The following is a 20,776-nucleotide window of genomic DNA, read 5'->3' on the forward strand; positions in this document are numbered from 1 at the left end:
TCTGATTAATGCCCTCCTTGACTCGTCTGTGAGTTTTGTTGGGGGGCCCTCTTTCGGCAGATTTGTTGCTGTGACATTTTCTTGCCATTTTGTTAATAATGGAATTAATGGTGCTCCATGGGATATTCAAAGTTTCTAATATTTTTTTAGAGCCCAACCCTGATCTGTACTTCTCTACAACTTTGTCCCTGACCTGTTTGGAGAGCTCCTTGGCCTTCATAGTGCCCCTTGCTTGGTGGTGCCCCTTGCTTAGTGGTGTTGCAGACTCTGAGGCCTTTCAGAACAGGTGTATATATACTGAGATCATGTGACAGATCATGTGACACTTAGATTGCACACAGGTGGACTTTATTTAATTAATTATGTGACTTCTGAAGGTTATTGGTTGCACCAGATCTTATTTAGAGGCTTCATAGCAAAGGGGGTGAAAACATATACATGCACCACTTTGCCGTTTTTTATTATTATTTGAAACAATTTTTTTTTTCATCTCACTTCACTATTTTGGACAATTTTGTGTATGTCCATTACATGAAATCCAAATAAAAATCAATTTAAATGACAGGTTGTAATGCAACAAAATAGGAAAAACTCTGAGGGGGGTGAATAGTTTTGCAAGGCACTGTACAGAGAATAAGCCAAACTAAACAACTACTTGGTAATTTGGCATATGAACTGATTTCAAGGCATGCTAAACTTTTCCTGAGAGTAGTGACATTTCGTAAAGTGAGATGTACACTCAGTGTCTAGTTTATTAGGTACACCCATCTAGTACCGGGTCGGACCACTCTTTGCATCCAGAACAGCCTAAATTCTTTGGGGCATGGAAACATTGCTCAATTAGTTTCAAGGGACCTAACGTGTGCCAGGAAAGAATACCCCGCACCATTAGACCACTACGAGCCTGTAACGTTGACCCCAGTAAAGATGGGGCCATGGACTCATGCTGCTTACGCCAAATCCTTACACTGCCATCAGCATTATGCAACAGGAGAAGGGATTTGTCAGACCAGGGGACGTTTTTCCACTCCTCAATTGTCCAGTGTTGGTGACCGTGTGCCCACTGGAGACACTTCTTCTTGTTTTCAGCTGATAGGAGTGGAACCTGGTGTGGTCGTCTGCTGCAATAACCCATCTGTGACAAGGGCCGACGAGTTGTGCGTTCCGAGATGCAGTTCTGCACACCACTGTTGCAATATGCCGTTATTTGATTGTTTGTGGCCCGCATGTTATCTTGCTAGATTCTTGCCATTCTCCTTCAACCTCTCATCAACGAGCTGTTTTCGCCCACAGGACTGCCTCTGACTGGATTTTCATTTTTTTCATTTTCGGTAAACCCTAGACAGGTTCTTGCCTGAAAAGCCCAGGAGGCCTTCCGTTTCTGAGATACTGGAACCGGCACGCCTTGCACTGACTATCATACCACACTCAAAGTCGCTTAGGTCACTCGTTTTGCCCATTCTAACGTTCAATCGAACAGTAACTGAATACCTCAATGCCTGCTTTAGCGAGCCATGGCCACATGTCTCACTGTCTGTAGGAGTGAACCATTTTCGTGAATGGGGTGGTATACTTATTAAAAGTGTAAGTGTTGCTGAGAAGAATAACACTAGAAAATATCAAATTCCTGTAAAAACACATCATGGAACTTCCCCTTGAACTGAATCTAATTTTATGCTTTTCAATTTATCATCCCTTATCATCCCTAATATATTTTACTAAGGTTCAATGAATGGAATTCCAGAGACATCTGGAAATACGTTTTCTCTTCATGTGGCTCGCAACTTCTCTCTGAACATATGTCCCAAATGTGACATTTAGAAAATGACTCTCAGCCATCACCATAACAAGAACAGTAGCTTGTACTGAAAGACAATATTAAGTTGTTCCATTCCCCTATATGTCAGAGATTCTCCTTTGAAAAGGAATCAGTCAACTAAACCTCTAAGCCTGCAAGTCGTTCACCCCATTGACTGACTCAGTCCCAATCCGCCATATGTTTTCCCTCCAACTTGGAATGAAAGGATGTAAATACATGAATACAACCAAGCTGAATAGAATTTTGGGATAGCCAACCATTCTAAATGTGGACCATGTCTCTTCACTTACTCATCAGTAGCTACTTCATTGAGCTGACGGAGTCTAATTCATGTTACTCATTCTATGAGTGTACTATTGGCAAACTGTGAGAGGGGAAGATCATGAAATTAAGTCGTTTCATAGAAACAAGCCATGCTCGCAGTCAGACTTTCAGTATAATATCTTCTCATTTCCCAATGGACGTGACTGATAAATATTTAGACAATGGAGTTCAGAGGAGGCCTATGATGTCATTTCCACATGCATTCTTCAGCCTAATTGTCCTTAAAGGAAAACAGTAGATCAGCGTCCAGCAGTAATGTATGGTGAATGACTATGCTTACTGTGCTGGCTGGTGTCTGAAGTGGGACTCGTCCTTTATATTGCTGATAATGAATGAATTGAGAGAGTCACACAGCACTGTTAGCCTTAGATTTGGTTGTTTGAGTGATGCTAGTTTGGTATTATTCCATGATTTATAACCACAAATGAACAGAACATGTGAATATGCATGTATGTGGTATTATTATTTTAAAAAATGTTGAGTGAATCACACAGCATAAATGTGGAATCAGCTGTTTTTAGTGATGCTTTGTAAATTATAATTTCCTAAAAAATATAATTTCATTTTGTCATGATGCTTTTAATTCCCTGAGTCTTTGTAGGGTTAGCCTGGGAATAAGGGACAGTGTATTATAAGTGGATTAAACATTTTTCTAAAGAAAATATAACGTAATATTCCCCTGTGAGACACAAGTCCAGAGAATGTGGGTGCTTTTCATTCCAACCTGTCCTCTCTGTCAATCAGCAACTCCTTCTAACTGTATTGGATATGGAAACTGTGCGAGCACTTTTCTTTTCTCTGTCGTTTCTTTCTAAAGGCATTCAGATTTGTATCATTAGTCATAGCTAGACTATAGTCAGTAGTCTAGTAACGGTGGTCACACATAATCTTCTAATGAGCCCGGTCTGCCTGTCCCAGGCCTGCTTTCTGTGCCTCATTCAATGGAAGGCATTTTCCTGCTCCTGTAATGGTATTCAGACTCTCCAGTAAGTGTTTTTACATTCAAAGCCACAGGCGATTGTGTGAGGCACCATCCAGACCCTGATTAGCATAAGCTTATTGGGGGAAAGCCTCCCCTGGCATCGGTTCTGGAGTGAATGAGTGACACTGCCAGTGAGCCAACCACATTGGTATTCTACCACACTGGTAGCTAAAAACTAAAGAAGATGGGAGTCATTCTTTCTCTTGTAGGCCTACCAAAGATGATCACACCATTAGTAAAATATAAGCAACCAATGTTGTTGTCATGGCAATCCATAAAAACTCAGACATGTTATCCACAACATGTGCTTATGTGGGGAAAGTTTGTATGACATTTAATTTCTCTTTTGTTGTGGAGCGTCTGACAATTCATTTTATGGATCGTATTTTCATGCCTCCAAGAAATAAATCTGTATTTTCAATACTAGAACATGTACTCTAAAAGTATTCCGAAAGTACTTATTAGTGTATAAATGAATTTCTTCATCTTATTGCTACCATTGAGAGGTCTGAAATATTGAGTCAGATGAGGTTTGGCCTTGATATGTGAAAGAGAGCAAACCCGCTCTACGTATTTCCTTGTCTGTGTTCCACTGCCCCCCCCCCAAGAGACAGCCCAAGAGTTAACACACTTTCAGCATGACATCATGCACTGGCTGAGAGTGAGTTGTACATACCACCAGTGGTGGAAAAGGTACCCAATTTTCATACTTGAATAAAAGTTAAGATACCTTAATAGAAAATAATAAATAAAAGTACAATCCTACTTGAGTAAAAGTCTAAAAGTGTTTGGTTTTAAATAAACATCTAAATATAAGTATCAAAAGTAAATGTAATAGCTAAAATATAAAGTATCAAAAGTAGAAGTAAAAGTATAAATCATTTCAAATTCCTTAGATGAATTAAGCAAACCATACTGCACCATTTTCTTGTTGTTTTTAATTACGGATAGACCGGGGCACACTCCAACACTCATAGATCATTTACAAATTAAGCATGTGTTTAGTGAGTCCGTCAGATCAGAGGCAGTACTTTTGGGTGCCAGGGAAAATGTATGGAGTAAAAAGTGCATCCTTTTCTTTAGTAATGTAGTGAAGTAAAAGTAAACGTTGACAAAATTATAAATAGTAAAGTACAGATACCCCAAAAAACGTTTTAAGTAGTACTTTAAAGTATTTTTACTTAAGTGCTTTATACCACTGCATACCACAGGGACAAAATCACTGAAATGTAGTCTTCAGACGACAGTATCATGTATTTTCTAAGCTGCACAGCCAATATATCCTCTTGAATGGGCAGTTTTTTTAAGACTAGACACTTTACCCTAATGGACAATAAAGCTTTTGAACTTGACATTTAAGTTGACATGAAGCCATTGAAAGCATCACTGACTCCATTAAAGAACAACTAAAAATAAGATGCCTGTCTGAACACTCAATGAGGTGACTCATATGGCATTGTCATGGCTTTGTCTTAGTATGCAGATGCCTCCTACAATATATTTTACTAATAATATTGCTCAACATGTTTTAATGACAACACCCTTTAGATGTCCTCTTGTTGAATACCTGTGGTGGGCATCATGCCATGCTGTTTGTAGGATACCACTGGCTTCCCCCCTTACCCCATGGTCTCACCTTGACTCTGCCTCCACCAACAGGTAAATTCATCTCTCTGGAACAAGTGTGCTCAGGCCCAGTCCTGGCTGTTCTGCCGCCCTAGGCGAGACACACAAAATAATCCGCCCTCCTCCCCAGCAAAACCAGTTACCCCAGTACTTGCGTAAAACGCCCCTTTTCTTACATTTTTATTAAATAACAAAAAAATGTGTAAACTATAGCCACTTATTCCCCTTCATAGTTTGTTTGCCTAAGCATGACCATCATCCACATACCAAATTTATATCAAACTTTGCTTTGTCAGCAATTGGCCATTGTTCTTAGGGGTGGCTAGTTACCCAATGTTACCCTACAAACCTGAACTCCCTGATTATCACTACAATTTAGGCCACGGGGGGAAACCCCTGGACAGCAGTTGTGAGTAGACTGATTTTCCATTGCAGAAGAAATGCACGATGACATTGTCATGAATGTGATCTCCACAGTTTATATCTTAGGCTATTATTATATTACAATGAACATAAATATAAACTCAACATATAAAGTGTTGGTCCCATGTTTCATGAGCTGAAAAAAAGCTTCTCAAAAATGTGTTTACATCCAAGATAATACATTCACCTGACAGATGTGGCATATCAAGAAGCTGATTAAACAGCATGATCATTACACAGGTGCACCTTGTGTTGGGGACAATAAAAGGCCACTCTAAAATGTGCAGTTTAGTCACACAACACAATCCCACAGATGTCTCAAGTTTTAAGGGAGCATGCTGACTGCGGGAATGTCCACCAGAGCTGTTGCCAGATCATTTAATGTTAATTTCTCTACCATAAGTCGCCTCCAATTTCGCATTAAATCCAACTGGCCTCAAACGCAGAGCGGTTTGCTGATGTTAAAGTTGTGAACAGAGTAGCCCTTTGTGGAGGTGGGGTTATGGTATGGGCAAGCATAAACTACAGACATGAACACAATTGTATTTTATAGATGGCTATTTGAATGCACAGAGATACGGTGACAAGATCCTGAGGCCCATTGTTGAGACCTTCATCCGCCACATGATAATGCACAGCCCCATGTTGCAAGGATCTGTACACAATTCCTGGAAGCTGAAAATTCTTCCATTGCCTGCATACTCACCATACATGCCACCCATTGCGCATGTTTGGGATGCTCTGGATCGATGTGTATGACAGCGTGTTCCAGTTCCCGCCAATATCCAGCAACTTTGTACTGCCATTGAAAAGGAGTGGGACACTATTTAACAGCCTGATCAACTCTATGCTAAGGAAATGTGTCCTGCTGCATGAGGCAAACGGTGGTCACACCACCCCACCCCCCTTAAAAGATTTAGATGCACTATTGTAAAGTGGCTGTTCCACTAGATGTCATAAGGTGAATGCACCAATTTGTAAGTCGCTCTGGATAAGAGCGTCTGCTAAATGACTTAAATGTAAATGTAAATGTAATGCTGACTGGTTTTCTGCCCCTACCTTTTTCTTTAGGTATATGTGACCAACAGATGCATATCAGTTTTTCCAGTCATGTGAAATCCATGAATTCATTTCAATTTACAGATGTCCTTGTCCTTGTAATTCTTAGAAATTGTTGCAGTTTCAGTGTCGATACTTTTTTGACCGAGCATTGGTGGAGCGACACAGCAGCTGCTGTTTGAAATACAGGCTACGATCATTTTCATCACATACAATTCAGCAAGTTGCAATACAATAAACTCTCATAAGCCCATCCCACCAGGCATGAAACCACAAACCTGACAATCCTTATTTGGTCGACACACGCGTCTTTATATCGCTAGACAGTACGTTTGACAGATATAGCTGGCTGAGACAAGGATACTGAATTATCAGAGGTGAATCGTCGCCGACCACCCCATTCTAATCTTGCCATCATTTGTTCCCCCCGAGACGCGCGCCTGTTCAAAGGGATTTTTCTAAACAAAGAGAGAGTTGTATTACTTTTGAGACCAACGCTGCTGCGTGCGTCTAAATTCCGCATTCACCTAACTCTACCTCGACGGGATTACTGTTTTTACACTGACCTGTTGGAATATACAATGTTGAACATGGAAAGGGTCATTTTTACCACATTGTGTTCTGCATTCTTTTTTACAAACTGTGTTTCAGGTGAGTCAGAAACATCATGAACAATTAAAATATAGCCTACAATCCTAAACACTGTACACTAGAACGACAGTATATGGATTAATCAAATGATGCTGATACTGCATTTAAAAGCCATTATGTCCTAATTATTTGTTGGCAATTTCTTGGAACCAGTCTGGTTTACAGTACAGGCAATGCATCCTGTGACCCTCTCATGAAAAGGCACACTGTACCTAATTATTTTAAGTTTCACTCATGTCAATGTCTAACATTACATGTAGTTAAACTGATCTTGTTTTTTTTTCTAGGGGACTATCCCAAGGCACAGAACGTTTCTTGGCTGTCTATCAACTTCAAAACACTGCTTATGTGGGATCCTAAACCCACCAACTATTCATACACCATTGAATATTCTGTGTAAGTAAAGCATTTACATACTGATTTCTGGTTTATGCATTTACAGGAAGACGGAACACACACACACACACACACACACACACAGAGACACACACACACACACACACTAGCCTATGTCTCCACTAAATATTAAGAAGACCGTGCCTATATAACATTATCATGGTAAGTATGCACTAACCTATTCCCAGACTCGGTCTCTGACATTGAAGAGTCGTGGTGATGTGTTGGAGGGCAGGAAAGATGTGAGGAAAGTTGTGATCAGACTACACTTTAGATCCGCTAAAATGATTTTCAGGAATTGAAGCATCTTAACCTGGTGAATAGTTCAAGAACAAAATAAGGAATACAAATGTTGTATTTATTTAAGTACAATTTGTGTGATATGTGGTGCAATGAGATAAATATTCAAATGCAAGTCAAAGATTAAAATAAAATGTGGTACTTTTCTTATTGTTGAACTAAGATATCAATCCAGACCCAATGAATGACCTAAATAGAACAAAAAAAATCATGTTTGAAGATAATGATAATCCTTTGACTGAAACCTACCATTATGTCTATTTCAGTATTGGCCAGAACAGAGAGAGGAATGCTAACAGTATCAGAACGATGTTGTGACTGTATCATAAATATCTTCTTTATTTCAGAATCGGTCAGAACAGAAAGAAGAACCAACACTGTATCAGGACTATGGAGACAGAGTGTGACCTGTCCAACTCTCTGGTGGACCTGAAGGCCATATACTCTGCTGATGTCCTCTCAGAACCTCTACGTGGTGTGAACTCTGACCTCATAGAGTTCCCTCACACAAGGTCGGAGAGGTTCACCCCCTACGAAGACAGTAAGTATTGCATCGCAGCCACCTACACTAGATGTCATACCATTTATACTATTTTGTCCCTACGAAGACACTAAGTCATCCAACTACCACATGTCTATAGTCTTTGGATGTCATAAGGTGAATGCACCAATTTGTAAGTCGCTCTGGATAAGAGCGTCTGCTAAATGACTTAAATGTAAATGTAATGTCTTATCAATACACATTTTCCACATTTACCCAGACAAGCACCCCATTGTTATAGAAAACTTTGGTTAAACTGCCATACTAGTGCATACTATATTTTCCACATGCGAAGTGGCTCCAAATGTGACAAGCAAGCATGTCAATCTCAACTGTTATTTCCCTTCCAGCGCTTATAGGCAGACCTGAGTTCAAGATCGAGGTGAGCAAAGACAAGAGGAAGATCATCCTGTATGTAGAAGACCCTCCCACAGCCCTGTTCAATGAGCAGAACCAACAGAGAACCATCCGGGACGTCTTCGCTGATGAACTGCAGTACAAAGTCACCTTTGGGAAAGCAACAAGCACTGGCAAGGTAAGCTTAAAGGGGAGGGTAATAAAAATGGCAGCCCTACACTAGATATTTACATTTCCTCAAAGAACTATAGCCTGGGGCCGAACCAAGTGAGATAGAGGACATTCGTCAATCGTGTAAGCTCCTTTAGAGGAGCAAGTCAAGGAATATAATTAAATGAAATGCAGTGGATGATATAAGCTTTGCAAAGCTCACTTCTGATTATATTGCATGGGAAATCTCTCCCTCCCACTGAATCGGTCAGAACAGAAAGAGGTTAAAGAGGTTAAATCAACGTTGTTTCAGTGTAATTGGAATCTCGGTGGAAAATAAATGGTAATTGTTGTTGTTTTAAGGGTAAAATTTCAACCGCAGTATTATGTCATCATGGTAACCAATTTTCAACATACCGGTAAACAAACCTTGTATGAAATATGTTGAATTTGTACCTTTAAAACAATGGCAGATTTTCAACGTAATATCCACTATCAGAAAAAAAAATAACTATAAGCTTGGCAGCACCTCCTACTGGAGAATGTATCTACTCTTTCATCTCCTGTCCAGGGTTATAACCAAGCCCAGCTCTGCCAAGCTATGATATTTGTCACTGATTATAACCCATGTGCAATTGTGAGAATGATTTTTGAAAAATCTCCACTTAAAAACAAAATAGATTCACTGTTGCTATATATGTCATTCCAAAGGGTAGGTTTAACAGAGCAAATGAAATGTGATCATACTTTATCACTAATATATATTAAATGATGTTATTTAGGCCTATATAGCATTTGCAAAGTCCTCAACAGCTATTGTTTCAATTCAACCCAGAATCTGACTGAAAATAGACAATACAATTGGCCTAGAGTTTCAAGCTGTGGTTGATTTCAAATGTAATGATATTTTGTGTTATACAACAGCATTGTTGAATAGTTGTTTCTGATTGGCTAGAAGGGCATTCTAGAATGGACATTAAAACCAGATACCAGGACAGTTGGAAAGGATATCGGTAAAATTGGAAAAGATATTGGGACACCTTATAATCATGATGCAATATGGACCTACACATGCAGACCATACTTGCTACAACTTTACAGAAAAGCTAAACCAACAACCACGCAAACCGAAATTGGATACCTTGAAAACGCAGGTCCAATGAGGAAAAACGTAGCTAGCTAGCATTTATTTGTTTTTGTAGAGACATGTTTTTTTACAACATCTGATGACCTAACGTGGTGAGTGATGAACATGAATTTCTCTGGTCCCTACTAGAGGTCGACCGACTATGATTTTTCAATGCCGATACCGATTATTGGAGGACCAAAAAGCCGATAGCGATTAATCGGCCAATTTTTTTAATTGATTTATTTGTAATAATGACAATTACAACAATACTGAATGAACACTTATTTTAACTTAATATAGTACATCAATAAAAATCAATTTAGCCTCAAATAAATAATGAAACGTGTTCAATTTGGTTTAAATAATGCAAAAACAAAGTGTTAGAGAAGTAAAAGTGCAATATGTGCCATGTAAAGAAGCTAACGTTTGAGTTCCTTGCTCAGAACATGAGAACATTTGAAAGTTGGTGGTTCCTTTTAACATGAGACTTCAATATTCCAAGGTTAGAGATTTTAGGTTGTAGTTAATATAGTATTTATAGGACTATTTCTCTCTATACCATTTGAATTTCATATACCTTTGATTATTGGATGTTCTTATAGGCACTATAGTATTGCCAGTGTAACAGTATAGCTTCCGTCCCTCTTCTCGCCCCTACCTGGGCTTGAACCAGGAACACATCGACAACAGCCACACTCGAAGCAGCGTTACCCATGCAGAGCAAGGGGAACAACTACTCCAAGTCTCAGAGAGAGTGACGTTTGAAACGCTATTAGCGCACACCCAGCTAACTAGCTAGCCATTTCACATCGTTACACCAGCCATTAGGCTGATAGGCTTGAAGTCATAAACAGAGCTGTGCTTGCGAAGAGCTGCTGGCAAAACGCATGAAAGTGCTGTTTGAATGAATGCTTACGAGCCTGCTGCTGCCTACCATCGCTCAGTCAGACTGCTCTATCAAATCATAGACTTAATTATAACATAATAACACACAGAAATGCGAGCCTTTGGTCATTAATATGGTCGAATCCGGAAACTATAGTTTCGAAAACAAAACGTTTATTATTTCAGTGAAATACGGAACCGTTCTGTATTTGATCTAACGGGTGGCATCCCTAAGTCTAAATATTCTTGTTACATTGCACAACCTTCAATGTTATGTCATAATTATGTACAATTCTGGCTAATTAGTTCGCAATGAGCCAGGCTGCCCAAATTGTTGCAAATACCCCGACTCTGCGTGCAATGAATGCAAGAGAAATGACTCAATTTCACCTGGTTAATATTGCCTGCTAACCTGGATTTCTTTTAGCTAAATATGCAGGTTTACAAAGCAGGACACGCTAGACAAACGAGTAATATCATCAACCATGTGTAGTTATAACTAGTGATCATGATTGATTAATCGTTTTTTATAAGATAAGTTTAATGCTAGCTAGCAACTTACCTTGGCTTCTACTGCATTTGCGTAACAGGCAGGCTCCTCGTGGAGTGCAATGAGAGGCAGGTGGTTAGAGCTTTGGACTAGTTAACTGTAAGGTTGCAAGGTTAGTTCCCCGAGCTGACAAGGTGAAAATCTGTCGTTCTGCCCCTGAACAAGGCAATTAACCCACTGTTCCTAGGCCGTCATTGAAAATAAGAATGTGTTCTTAACTGACTTGCCTAGTTAAATAAAGGTATTTTAAAAAATAAAATCGGCGCCCAAAAATACAGATTTCCAAATGTTATGAAAACTTGAAATCGGCCCTAATTAATCGGCCATTCCAATTAATCGGTCGACCTCTAGTCCCTCTGTTGCAGTCATGACGCAAGTGGCGTTACGCTGTCAAATCCTCCCACAGACCAGCTGTTTTCAGAAACTGGTATTTTTGAATTTGGTCATATTGGCAGGTTTGCTAGCAACAAACTATTTAGCTAGCTTCTAGTTTAGTGTTTGTTGTGCAATGCGATCTCCTCATAATGAACCGGACTACTTTGCTGTAGTCTGGCTACAAATCAAATCAAATCAAATTGTATTTGTCACATACACATGGTTTGCAGATGTTAGTGCGAGTGTAGCGAAATGCTTGTGCTTCTAGTTCCGACAATGCAGTAATAACCAACAAGTAATCTAGCTAACAATTCCAAAACTACTACATTTAACTACTACCTTATAGACACAAGTGTAAGGGGATAAAGAATATGTACATAAAGATATATGAATGAGTGATGGTACAGAGCGGCATAGGCAAGATACAGTAGATGGTATTGAGTGCAGTATATACATATGAGATGAGTATGTAAACAAAGTGGCATAGTTAAAGTGGCTAGTGATACATGTATTACATAAGGATGCAGTAGATGATATAGAGTACAGTCAGTATATACGTATATACAGTATATACTTATACATATGAGATGAATAATGTAGGGTATGTTGGCAGCAGCCACTCAATGTTAGTGGTGGCTGTTTAACAGTCTGATGGCCTTGAGATAGAAGCTGTTTTTCAGTCTCTCGGTCCCAGCTTTGATGCACCTGTACTGACCTCGCCTTCTGGATGATAGCGGGGTGAACAGGCAGTGGCTCGGGTGGTTGTTGTCCTTGATGATCTTTATGGCCTTCCTGTGACATCGGGTGGTGTAGGTGTCCTGGAGGGCAGGTAGTTTGCCCCCGGTGATGCGTTGTGCAGACCTCACTACCCTCTGGAGAGCCTTACGGTTGTGGGCGGAGCAGTTGCCGTACCAGGCGGTGATACAGCCCGACAGGATGCTCTAGATTGTGCATCTGTAGAAGTTTGTGAGTGCTTTTGGTGACAAGCCGAATTTCTTCAGCCTCCTGAGGTTGAAGAGATCGTGACTGTGTTAGCTGTAGCGAGTTGGCTAGCTAGAAAGCAAGGGACAACTTTGCCAGCGATCAAGGCAACGGAACATATAGAACGAACAACTGGATCGCATCCATAAATATAAAACTAATCGAATGAACGACTGGGTCGCATCTCTAGCAACCAAAAGATGAGAAAGTATCTCTTATAAAAATGAAAATGTAAACTTTGTTTTTTTTCTACTACCGGTAAATGTGTGCATTGGTATTATTTTCTTTAGCAACGCTAGCTAACGCACACAGATTAGCATCACTGTAGTGCTATTCACTCAACTGTACGACTTGATTAGTTCAGTGTTAGCTAGCTACATAGCTGTCTTTGTTTCCAAGATAATTGTGTAGTTTAGTGTGTGTAGCCTTGGAGTGATTATCTTAATTCACTGAGGTTCGCTAGCCAGCTATTGTCGTTCTTTTAACTCAACGTAACGTAAACAACACTGCTAGCTAGCCAGCTAGCCCCCGAATAGCAGCACTGTAGAAATTATTACACTCAACGGAACGACTTGATTAGTGTAGTGTCAACAACGCAGCTACTGCCAGCTAGCCTACTTTAGCAGTACTGTATCATTTTAATCATTTTAGTCAATAAGATTCTTGCTACGTAAGCCTAACTTTCTGAACATTCGAGACGTGTAGTCCGCTTGTCATTCCAATTTCCTTGCATTAGCGTAGCCTTTTCTGTAGCCTGTCAACTATGTGTCTGTCTATCCCTGTTCTCTCCTCTCTGCACAGACCATACAAACGCTCCACACCGCGTGGCCGCGACCACCCTAACCTGGTGGTCCCAGCGCGTACGACCCACGTGGAGTTCCAGGTCTCCGGTAGCCTCTGGAACTGCCAATCTGCGGCCAACAAGGCAGAGTTCATCTCAGCCTATGCCTCCCTCCAGTCCCTTGACTTCTTGGCACTGACGGAAACATGGATCACCACAGATAACACTGCTACTCCTACTGCTCTCTCCTCGTCCGCCCACGTGTTCTCGCACACCCGAGAGCTTCTGGTCAGCGGGGTGGTGGCACCGGGATCCTCATCTCTCCCAAGTGGTCTTTCTCTCTTTCTCCCCTTACCCATCTGTCTATTGCCTCCTTTGAATTCCATGCTGTCACAGTTACCAGCCCTTTCAAGCTTAACATCCTTATCATTTATCGCCCTCCAGGTTCCCTTGGAGAGTTCATCAATGAGCTTGATGCCTTGATAAGCTCCTTTCCTGAGGACGGCTCACCTCTCACAGTTCTGGGCGACTTTAACCTCCCCACGTCTACCTTTGACTCATTCCTCGCTGCCTCCTTCTTTCCACTCCTCTCCTCTTTTGACCTCACCCTCTCACCTTCCCCCCTACTCACAAGGCAGGCAATACGCTTGACCTCATCTTTACTAGATGCTGTTCTTCCACTAACCTCATTGCAACTCCCCTCCAAGTCTCCGACCACTACCTTGTATCCTTTTCCCTCTCGCTCTCATCCAACACTTCCCACACTGCCCCTACTCGGATGGTATCGCGCCGTCCCAACCTTCGCTCTCTCTCCCCCCGCTACTCTCTCCTCTTCCATCCTATCTTCTCTTCCCTCTGCTCAAACTTTCTCCAACCTATCTCCTGATTCTGCCTCCTCAACCCTCCTCTCCTCCCTTACTGCATCCTTTGACTCCCTATGTCCCCTATCCTCCAGGCCGGCTCGGTCCTCCCTCCCGCTCCGTGGCTCGACGACTCATTGCGAGCTCACAGAACAGGGCTCCGGGCAGCCGAGCGGAAATGGAGGAAAACTCGCCTCCCTGCGGACCTGGCATCCTTTCACTCCCTCCTCTCTACATTTTCCTCCTCTGTCTCTGCTGCTAAAGCCACTTTCTACCATTCTAAGTTCCAAGCATCTGCCTCTAACCCTAGGAAGCTCTTTGCCACCTTCTCCTCCCTCCTGAATCCTCCCCCCCTCCCTCCTCCCTCTCTGCAGATGACTTCGTCAACCATTTTGAAAAGAAGGTCGATGACATCCGATCCTCGTTTGCTAAGTCAAACGACACCGCTGGTTCTGCTCACACTGCCCTACCCTATGCTCTGACCTCTTTCTCCCCTCTCTCTCCAGATGAAATCTCGCGTCTTGTGACGGCCGGCCGCCCAACAACCTGCCCGCTTGACCCTATCCCCTCCTCTCTTCTCCAGACCATTTCCGGAGACCTTCTCCCTTACCTCACCTCGCTCATCAACTCATCCCTGACCGCTGGCTACGTCCCTCCCGTCTTCAAGAGAGCGAGAGTTGCACCCCTTCTGAAAAAAACCTACACTCGATCCCTCCGATGTCAACAACTACAGACCAGTATCCCTTCTCTCTTTTCTCTCCAAAACTCTTGAGCGTGCCGTCCTTGGCCAGCTCTACCGCTATCTCTCTCAGAATGACCTTCTTGATCCAAACCAGTCAGGTTTCAAGACTAGTCATTCAACTGAGACTGCTCTTCTCTGTATCACGGAGGCGCTCCGCACTGCTAAAGCTAACTCTCTCTCCTCTGCTCTCATCCTTCTAGACCTATCGGCTGCCTTCGATACTGTGAACCATCAGATCCTCCTCTCCACCCTCTCCGAGTTGGGCATCTCCGGCGCGGCCCACGCTTGGATTGCGTCCTACCTGACAGGTCGCTCCTACCAGGTGGCGTGGCGAGAATCTGTCTCCTCACCACGCGCTCTCACCACTGGTGTCCCCAGGGCTCTGTTCTAGGCCCTCTCTTATTCTCGCTATACACCAAGTCACTTGGCTCTGTCATAACCTCACATGGTCTCTCCTATCATTGCTATGCAGACGACACACAATTAATCTTCTCCTTTCCCCCTTCTGATGACCAGGTGGCGAATCGCATCTCTGCATGTCTGGCAGACATATCAGTGTGGATGACGGATCACCACCTCAAGCTGAACCTCAGCAAGACGGAGCTCCTCTTCCTCCCGGGGAAGGACTGCCCGTTCCATGATCTCGCCATCACGGTTGACAACTCCATTGTGTCCTCCTCCCAGAGCGCTAAGAACCTTGGCGTGATCCTGGACAACACCCTGACGTTCTCAACTAACATCAAGGCGGTGTCCCGTTCCTGTAGGTTCATGCTCTACAACATCCGCAGAGTACGACCCTGCCTCACACAGGAAGCGGCGCAGGTCCTAATCCAGGCACTTGTCATCTCCCGTCTTGATTACTGCAACTCGCTGTTGGCTGGGCTCCCTGCCTGTGCCATTAAACCCCTACAACTCATCCAGAACGCCGCAGCCCGTCTGGTGTTCAACCTTCCCAAGTTCTCTCACGTCACCCCGCTCCTCCGCTCTCTCCACTGGCTTCCAGTTGAAGCTCGCATCCGCTACAAGACCATGGTGCTCGCCTACGGAGCTGTGAGGGGAACGGCACCTCAGTACCTCCAGGCTCTGATCAGGCCCTACACCCAAACAAGGGCACTGCGTTCATCCACCTCTGGCCTGCTCGCCTCCCTACCACTGAGGAAGTACAGTTCCCGCTCAGCCCAGTCAAAACTGTTCGCTGCTCTGGCCCCCCAATGGTGGAACAAACTCCCTCACGACGCCAGGACAGCGGAGTCAATCACCACCTTCCGGAGACACCTGAAACCCCACCTCTTCAAGGAATACCTAGGATAGGGTAAGTAAGGGTAGGTAATCCTTCTCCCCCAACAAGATTTAGATGCAAGTGGCTGTTCCACTGGTTGTCATAAGGTGTATGCACCAATTTGTAAGTCGCTCTGGATAAGAGCGTCTGCTAAATGACTTAAATGTAAATGTAATGTGGTATAAGCAGGATAAATTTGAACATCTTGGCCCATTTGAACGTCATCTCCACCCGGCACAGCCAGAAGAGGGCTGGCCACCCCTCATAGCCTGGTTCCTCTCTAGGTTTCTTCCTAGGGTTTGGCCTTTCTAGGGAGTTTTTCCAAGCCACCGTGCTTCTACACCTGCATTGCTTGCTGTTTGGGGTTTTAGGCTGGGTTTCTGTACAGCACTTTGATATATCAGTTGATGTAAGAAGGGCTATATAAATACGTTTGATTTGATAAATACCTCTGTTCTGTAAATTACCTTGGAAAAATGAACTCCGCAAAGGGACTTGGCTACACCTTGTCCTGCTGAGTCGTTCATTATTTCCAAGGTAATGTACAGAACGTCGGCATTTATCCCTTACATATTGAATTGTGTTTGGTGGGCAACACAACCAAATATCAACATTTGAAGATGCTAGGATATTCCATCTGTGCCACCAACTTAGTCTGGCTTTAATTCCAGTTTGTATACAAATGAATAAATGATATGCTGGATTCACATCTCCATCGCAACCAAACATTTAAGTTAAAGAATAAGACTAAATAAAATCAAACTTTATTGAAAGTGCATTTAAAGTTTGATTTGATTTATTTAGTCCATTTTTTAAAACTTAGATTTTGGTTTGAGATGACAACCAAACACAATTCAATATGACTTTTGTAATACAGTAAATAGCCCAAAGTTAAGGGTTCTCTTACAAACTAATGTAACATTCAACCTTAAAATGAGTAACACATCCATGGTCACATTTAGGAGCTACCGTAGCTATACATGTCTTCTTATGTAATCATATAAAGCATGTTCAAGATAGCATGCATAGGTCATCGCAGGTCTGTGAAGATCTTCACAGTTACTGTAATAATCTGTGCAGAATTAAACGGCATTGATTAATTGCACCATGTACTTTTAATGTAATCTCAACTGCAATCCAGGTCATTTGGTTCTGACCAAGCAAAGCGATAACACATTCATCTGTTGTATAAATAAACAAAATATTTGATATTGTATTCCCGTTTGAACTTTGCTGTGCTTTTAAATGGTTGAAAGCGTTGTGATAAAACATTAGAAATTAAACTAACTTTTGGCTGTCTTTTTGAGTGGGTGAATATAGGTTTGAATGTAATTGATCAACGTCTCAACCAAATGTTTTTATGAATGTGTTATGAATATTTTATAATTTATGACATAATATAAGCCCTTCTTTATGTAATTCTCCCTCTAGAAAACGAAGATCTCTGCAAGCAGTGAGATAGAGTTAGACAGGAGGGATGTAGATCCTGGGGTGAGTTACTGCTTCAACGTCCAGGCCTACATCCCCTCCCGCAGCACAGACAAACAGCTGGGAGAGCTCAGTCAAAGACAGTGCTCACCGGGCGACGATAAGTCTGTCTTTGAAGGTAAGGATACTAACAATGCCAAGGTTGTGGGTTCAAGACCCACAGGGATCACATAAAAACACTGTACTGTTAGTGGCTTTGGATAAAAGCATCTGCTAAGTGGTATTTTTTTATTTATCCGTTATTTTACCAGGTAAGTTGACTGAGAACACGTTCTCATTTACAGCAACGACCTGGGGAATAGTTACAGGGGAGAGGAGGGGGATGAATGAGCCAATTGTAAACTGGGGATTATTATACAGTGCCTTGCAACAGTATTTATCCCCCTTGGCGTTTTTCCTATTTTGTTGTATTACAACCTGTCATTTAAATAGATTCCATGTGATAGACATACACAAAATAATCCAAATTAATGAAGTTAAATGAAAAAAATAACTTGTTTCAAAACAACAACAAAAAATGGAAAATGTATTCGCCCCCTTTGCTATTAAGCCCCTAAATAATATCTGGTGCAACCAATTACCTTCAGAAGTCACATAATTAGTTAGATTGCACACAGGTGGACTTTATTTAACTGTCACATGATCTGTCACATGATCTCAGTATATAGACACCTGTTCTGGAAGGCCCCAGAGTCTGCAACACCACTAAGAAAGGAGCACCACCAAGCAAGGAGCACCACCAAGCAAGCAGCACTACCAAGCAAGCAGCACTATGTAGACCAAGGAGTTCTCCAAATTGGTCAGGGACAAAGTTGTGGAGATGTCCAGATCAGGGTTGGGTTATAAAAAAAAAATACACTACAGACACCCTGGTTCGATTCCAGGCTGTTTCACAACCGGATGTGATTGGTCCCATAGGGCGGCGAATAATTGGCCCAGCATCGTCTGGGTTTGGCCAGTGTAGGCCGTCATTGTAAATACTTGCCTAGTTAAATAGTTAAATAGTTAAGGTTACATATATATATATAAATAATTAAATAATTAAAATACATTCATGGCCCATGTGTCAGCCTTGATATTTTTGACAAGTTATGTTCATTAAGGAAATCTGGCCCTGTTTTAATATATTCTGTAACTCGATAATTCATGTTGGACATTATATTTTTAAGGGAGTTTAGATTTGCATCTGTGGTACTGAGGATATCGAACCCTTAGCCACTTAGCTAATGCCAAGTCCTAGTATTACAAATGTAGAATCATTCATGTGCATCTTACTCGCTGTGAGGAATGATGAGGAGAGGTTTAGAGGTGCTGATCATATCTCCTAGTGGGCCAATCGGGATGGGAATGCGAAGGATAAAATAAGCTAATGAATTACTAATGTTTAGACTGAATGTGAAATGCAACACTGGAAAAGTCCCTGTGCGTGTTTGTGTGTGTATGTGAATCACTGTCTAGCCAAATAACGGTTCGCATCCCTATTTCCTCTCCAGAGTATGGGATCGGTGTGATTGCTACGTTCATCCTACTTATCATTATGATCATAGTAGTGGCTATCGGAGTCACAGTGGTGTGCTGCAAACGCAGAAGGAATGCCAACAGAAGTGGAAAAGAGGGAGTGCCACTAAGAAGTGTGTGAAAAGGGAGTGCATCATTGGCAGATGCTTGGGAATACAAGGTACAACTTAACTGGATTTACTCTTTGAAAGGGAGTCTGCAGGGGCTGCCCCAGTTCAACATTCCACCGTCAAACACTGGAGTTCACCATTTTGTTTCTGTGAAACTGCACAGTGAATATGGTACATGTGCTGTAGTGTATATTTTGTTTCCATACAATGCTGCAAATATCCACCTTTTTGATTTTGTGACTTTTACTACTGCTGTGAATATTATCTTTTAGAAACACTACCAACTCTTATTTTATTGTGTTTTATTAGGTTTTAACTTGATATAATCTTTGGTCAAATATAACTTGATTTTGGGAGACTGATGAATACTAAATCATATGGGAATTTAAGTTTAGTAGGATTATATATATCATTTTTTATTAAGATGCTTAATTTATTATATGTAGCCATTCTGAAAGTAATCTTTGTATTTTAGGTTATTTTAAACATTTAGGGGATCAGTAGATACAGTAGCCTATATGCTGAAACTAAATCATTTTGCCTTATATATATTTAATATATATTTACACTGAGTGTACAAAACATTAGGAACAGCTTCTCTTTCCATAATATAGACTGACCAGGTGAAAGCTATGATTCCTTATACATGTCACCTGTTAAATCCACTTCAATCAGTGTAGATGAAGGGGAGGAGACAGGTGAAATTATAGTTTTTAAACCTTGAGACAATTGAGACATGGATTGTGTGTGTGTGCTATTCAGAGGGTGACTGGGCAAGACAGAAGATTTACTGTAAGTTCCTTTGAGCAGGGTATGTTAGTAGGTGCCCTGTGCACCGGTTTGAGTGCGTCAATAACTGCAATGCTGCTGGGTTTCTCACGCTCAACAGTTTCCCGTGTGTATCAAGAATGGTCCACCACTCAAAGGACATCCAGCAAACTTGAAATAACTGTGGGAAGTAGTGGAGTCAACATGGGCCGGCATCCCTGTGGAACGCTCTCGACACCATGTAGAGTCCATACCCCAAAGAATTGAGGCTGTTCTGAGGGCAAAAGTGTTGCAACTCAATATTAGGAAGGTGTTCTTTATATTTTGTACACTCAGTGTAAACCAAACAGTTAGATGATAAAACATGATGTAAAATAATCAAAGCAAAATGAAACACATTTATAACTGTGGAGTCTGGTACTAATATGGTACTCTTGTTTGATTTTATTGGCATTTTCATAATAAAGTCTTACCATTCATTTGTGGTAATGTGTTTATCTTTGATATGAGACATCATTGAATAGTGGGGTATGTTATGTTAATGTGACTACGTCTGGTGAGAATGCTCAAGTTACGTAATCTTTATCACAGCAGACATCAGTCTTGTATAGTTCCTGCAAAAAGATCTAACCACCACCATCTACAGGTCATTCAACTCACAATTATTTCACACAATTCTTGG

At 41.6% G+C, this 20,776-nt stretch overlaps 1 protein-coding gene across 1 annotated transcript; it reads left to right on the forward strand.

Annotated features, from left to right (window-relative positions):
- Window positions 1-6,569: 6,569 nt before the first annotated feature.
- f3a (coagulation factor IIIa) lies at window positions 6,570-20,573 on the forward strand. Its single transcript, XM_035741703.2, has 6 exons — window positions 6,570-6,884; window positions 7,172-7,280; window positions 7,928-8,121; window positions 8,472-8,656; window positions 17,642-17,816; window positions 19,192-20,573. Exons 1-6 carry the CDS (start codon window positions 6,815-6,817, stop codon window positions 19,335-19,337), a joined length of 879 nt encoding a protein of 292 aa, XP_035597596.2. The 5' UTR covers window positions 6,570-6,814; the 3' UTR covers window positions 19,338-20,573.
- The last annotated feature ends 203 nt before the right edge of the window (window positions 20,574-20,776 follow it).

This window comes from Oncorhynchus keta, chromosome 28, assembly GCF_023373465.1.
Source record: "Oncorhynchus keta strain PuntledgeMale-10-30-2019 chromosome 28, Oket_V2, whole genome shotgun sequence".
NCBI classification, from domain to species: Eukaryota; Metazoa; Chordata; class Actinopteri; order Salmoniformes; family Salmonidae; genus Oncorhynchus; species Oncorhynchus keta.

What these genes read in the sequence shown, in the direction of transcription:
- f3a (XM_035741703.2), top strand. Translation starts at nt 6,815, where the DNA reads ATGTTGAACATGGAAAGGGTCATTTTTACCACATTGTGTTCTGCATTC. An exon ending in GTTCACCCCCTACGAAGACA is followed by an intron (nt 8,122 to 8,471) that starts GTAAGTATTGCA and finishes TTTCCCTTCCAG; the next exon opens with CGCTTATAGGCAGACCTGAG. An exon ending in AAGCAACAAGCACTGGCAAG is followed by an intron (nt 8,657 to 17,641) that starts GTAAGCTTAAAG and finishes TTCTCCCTCTAG; the next exon opens with AAAACGAAGATCTCTGCAAG.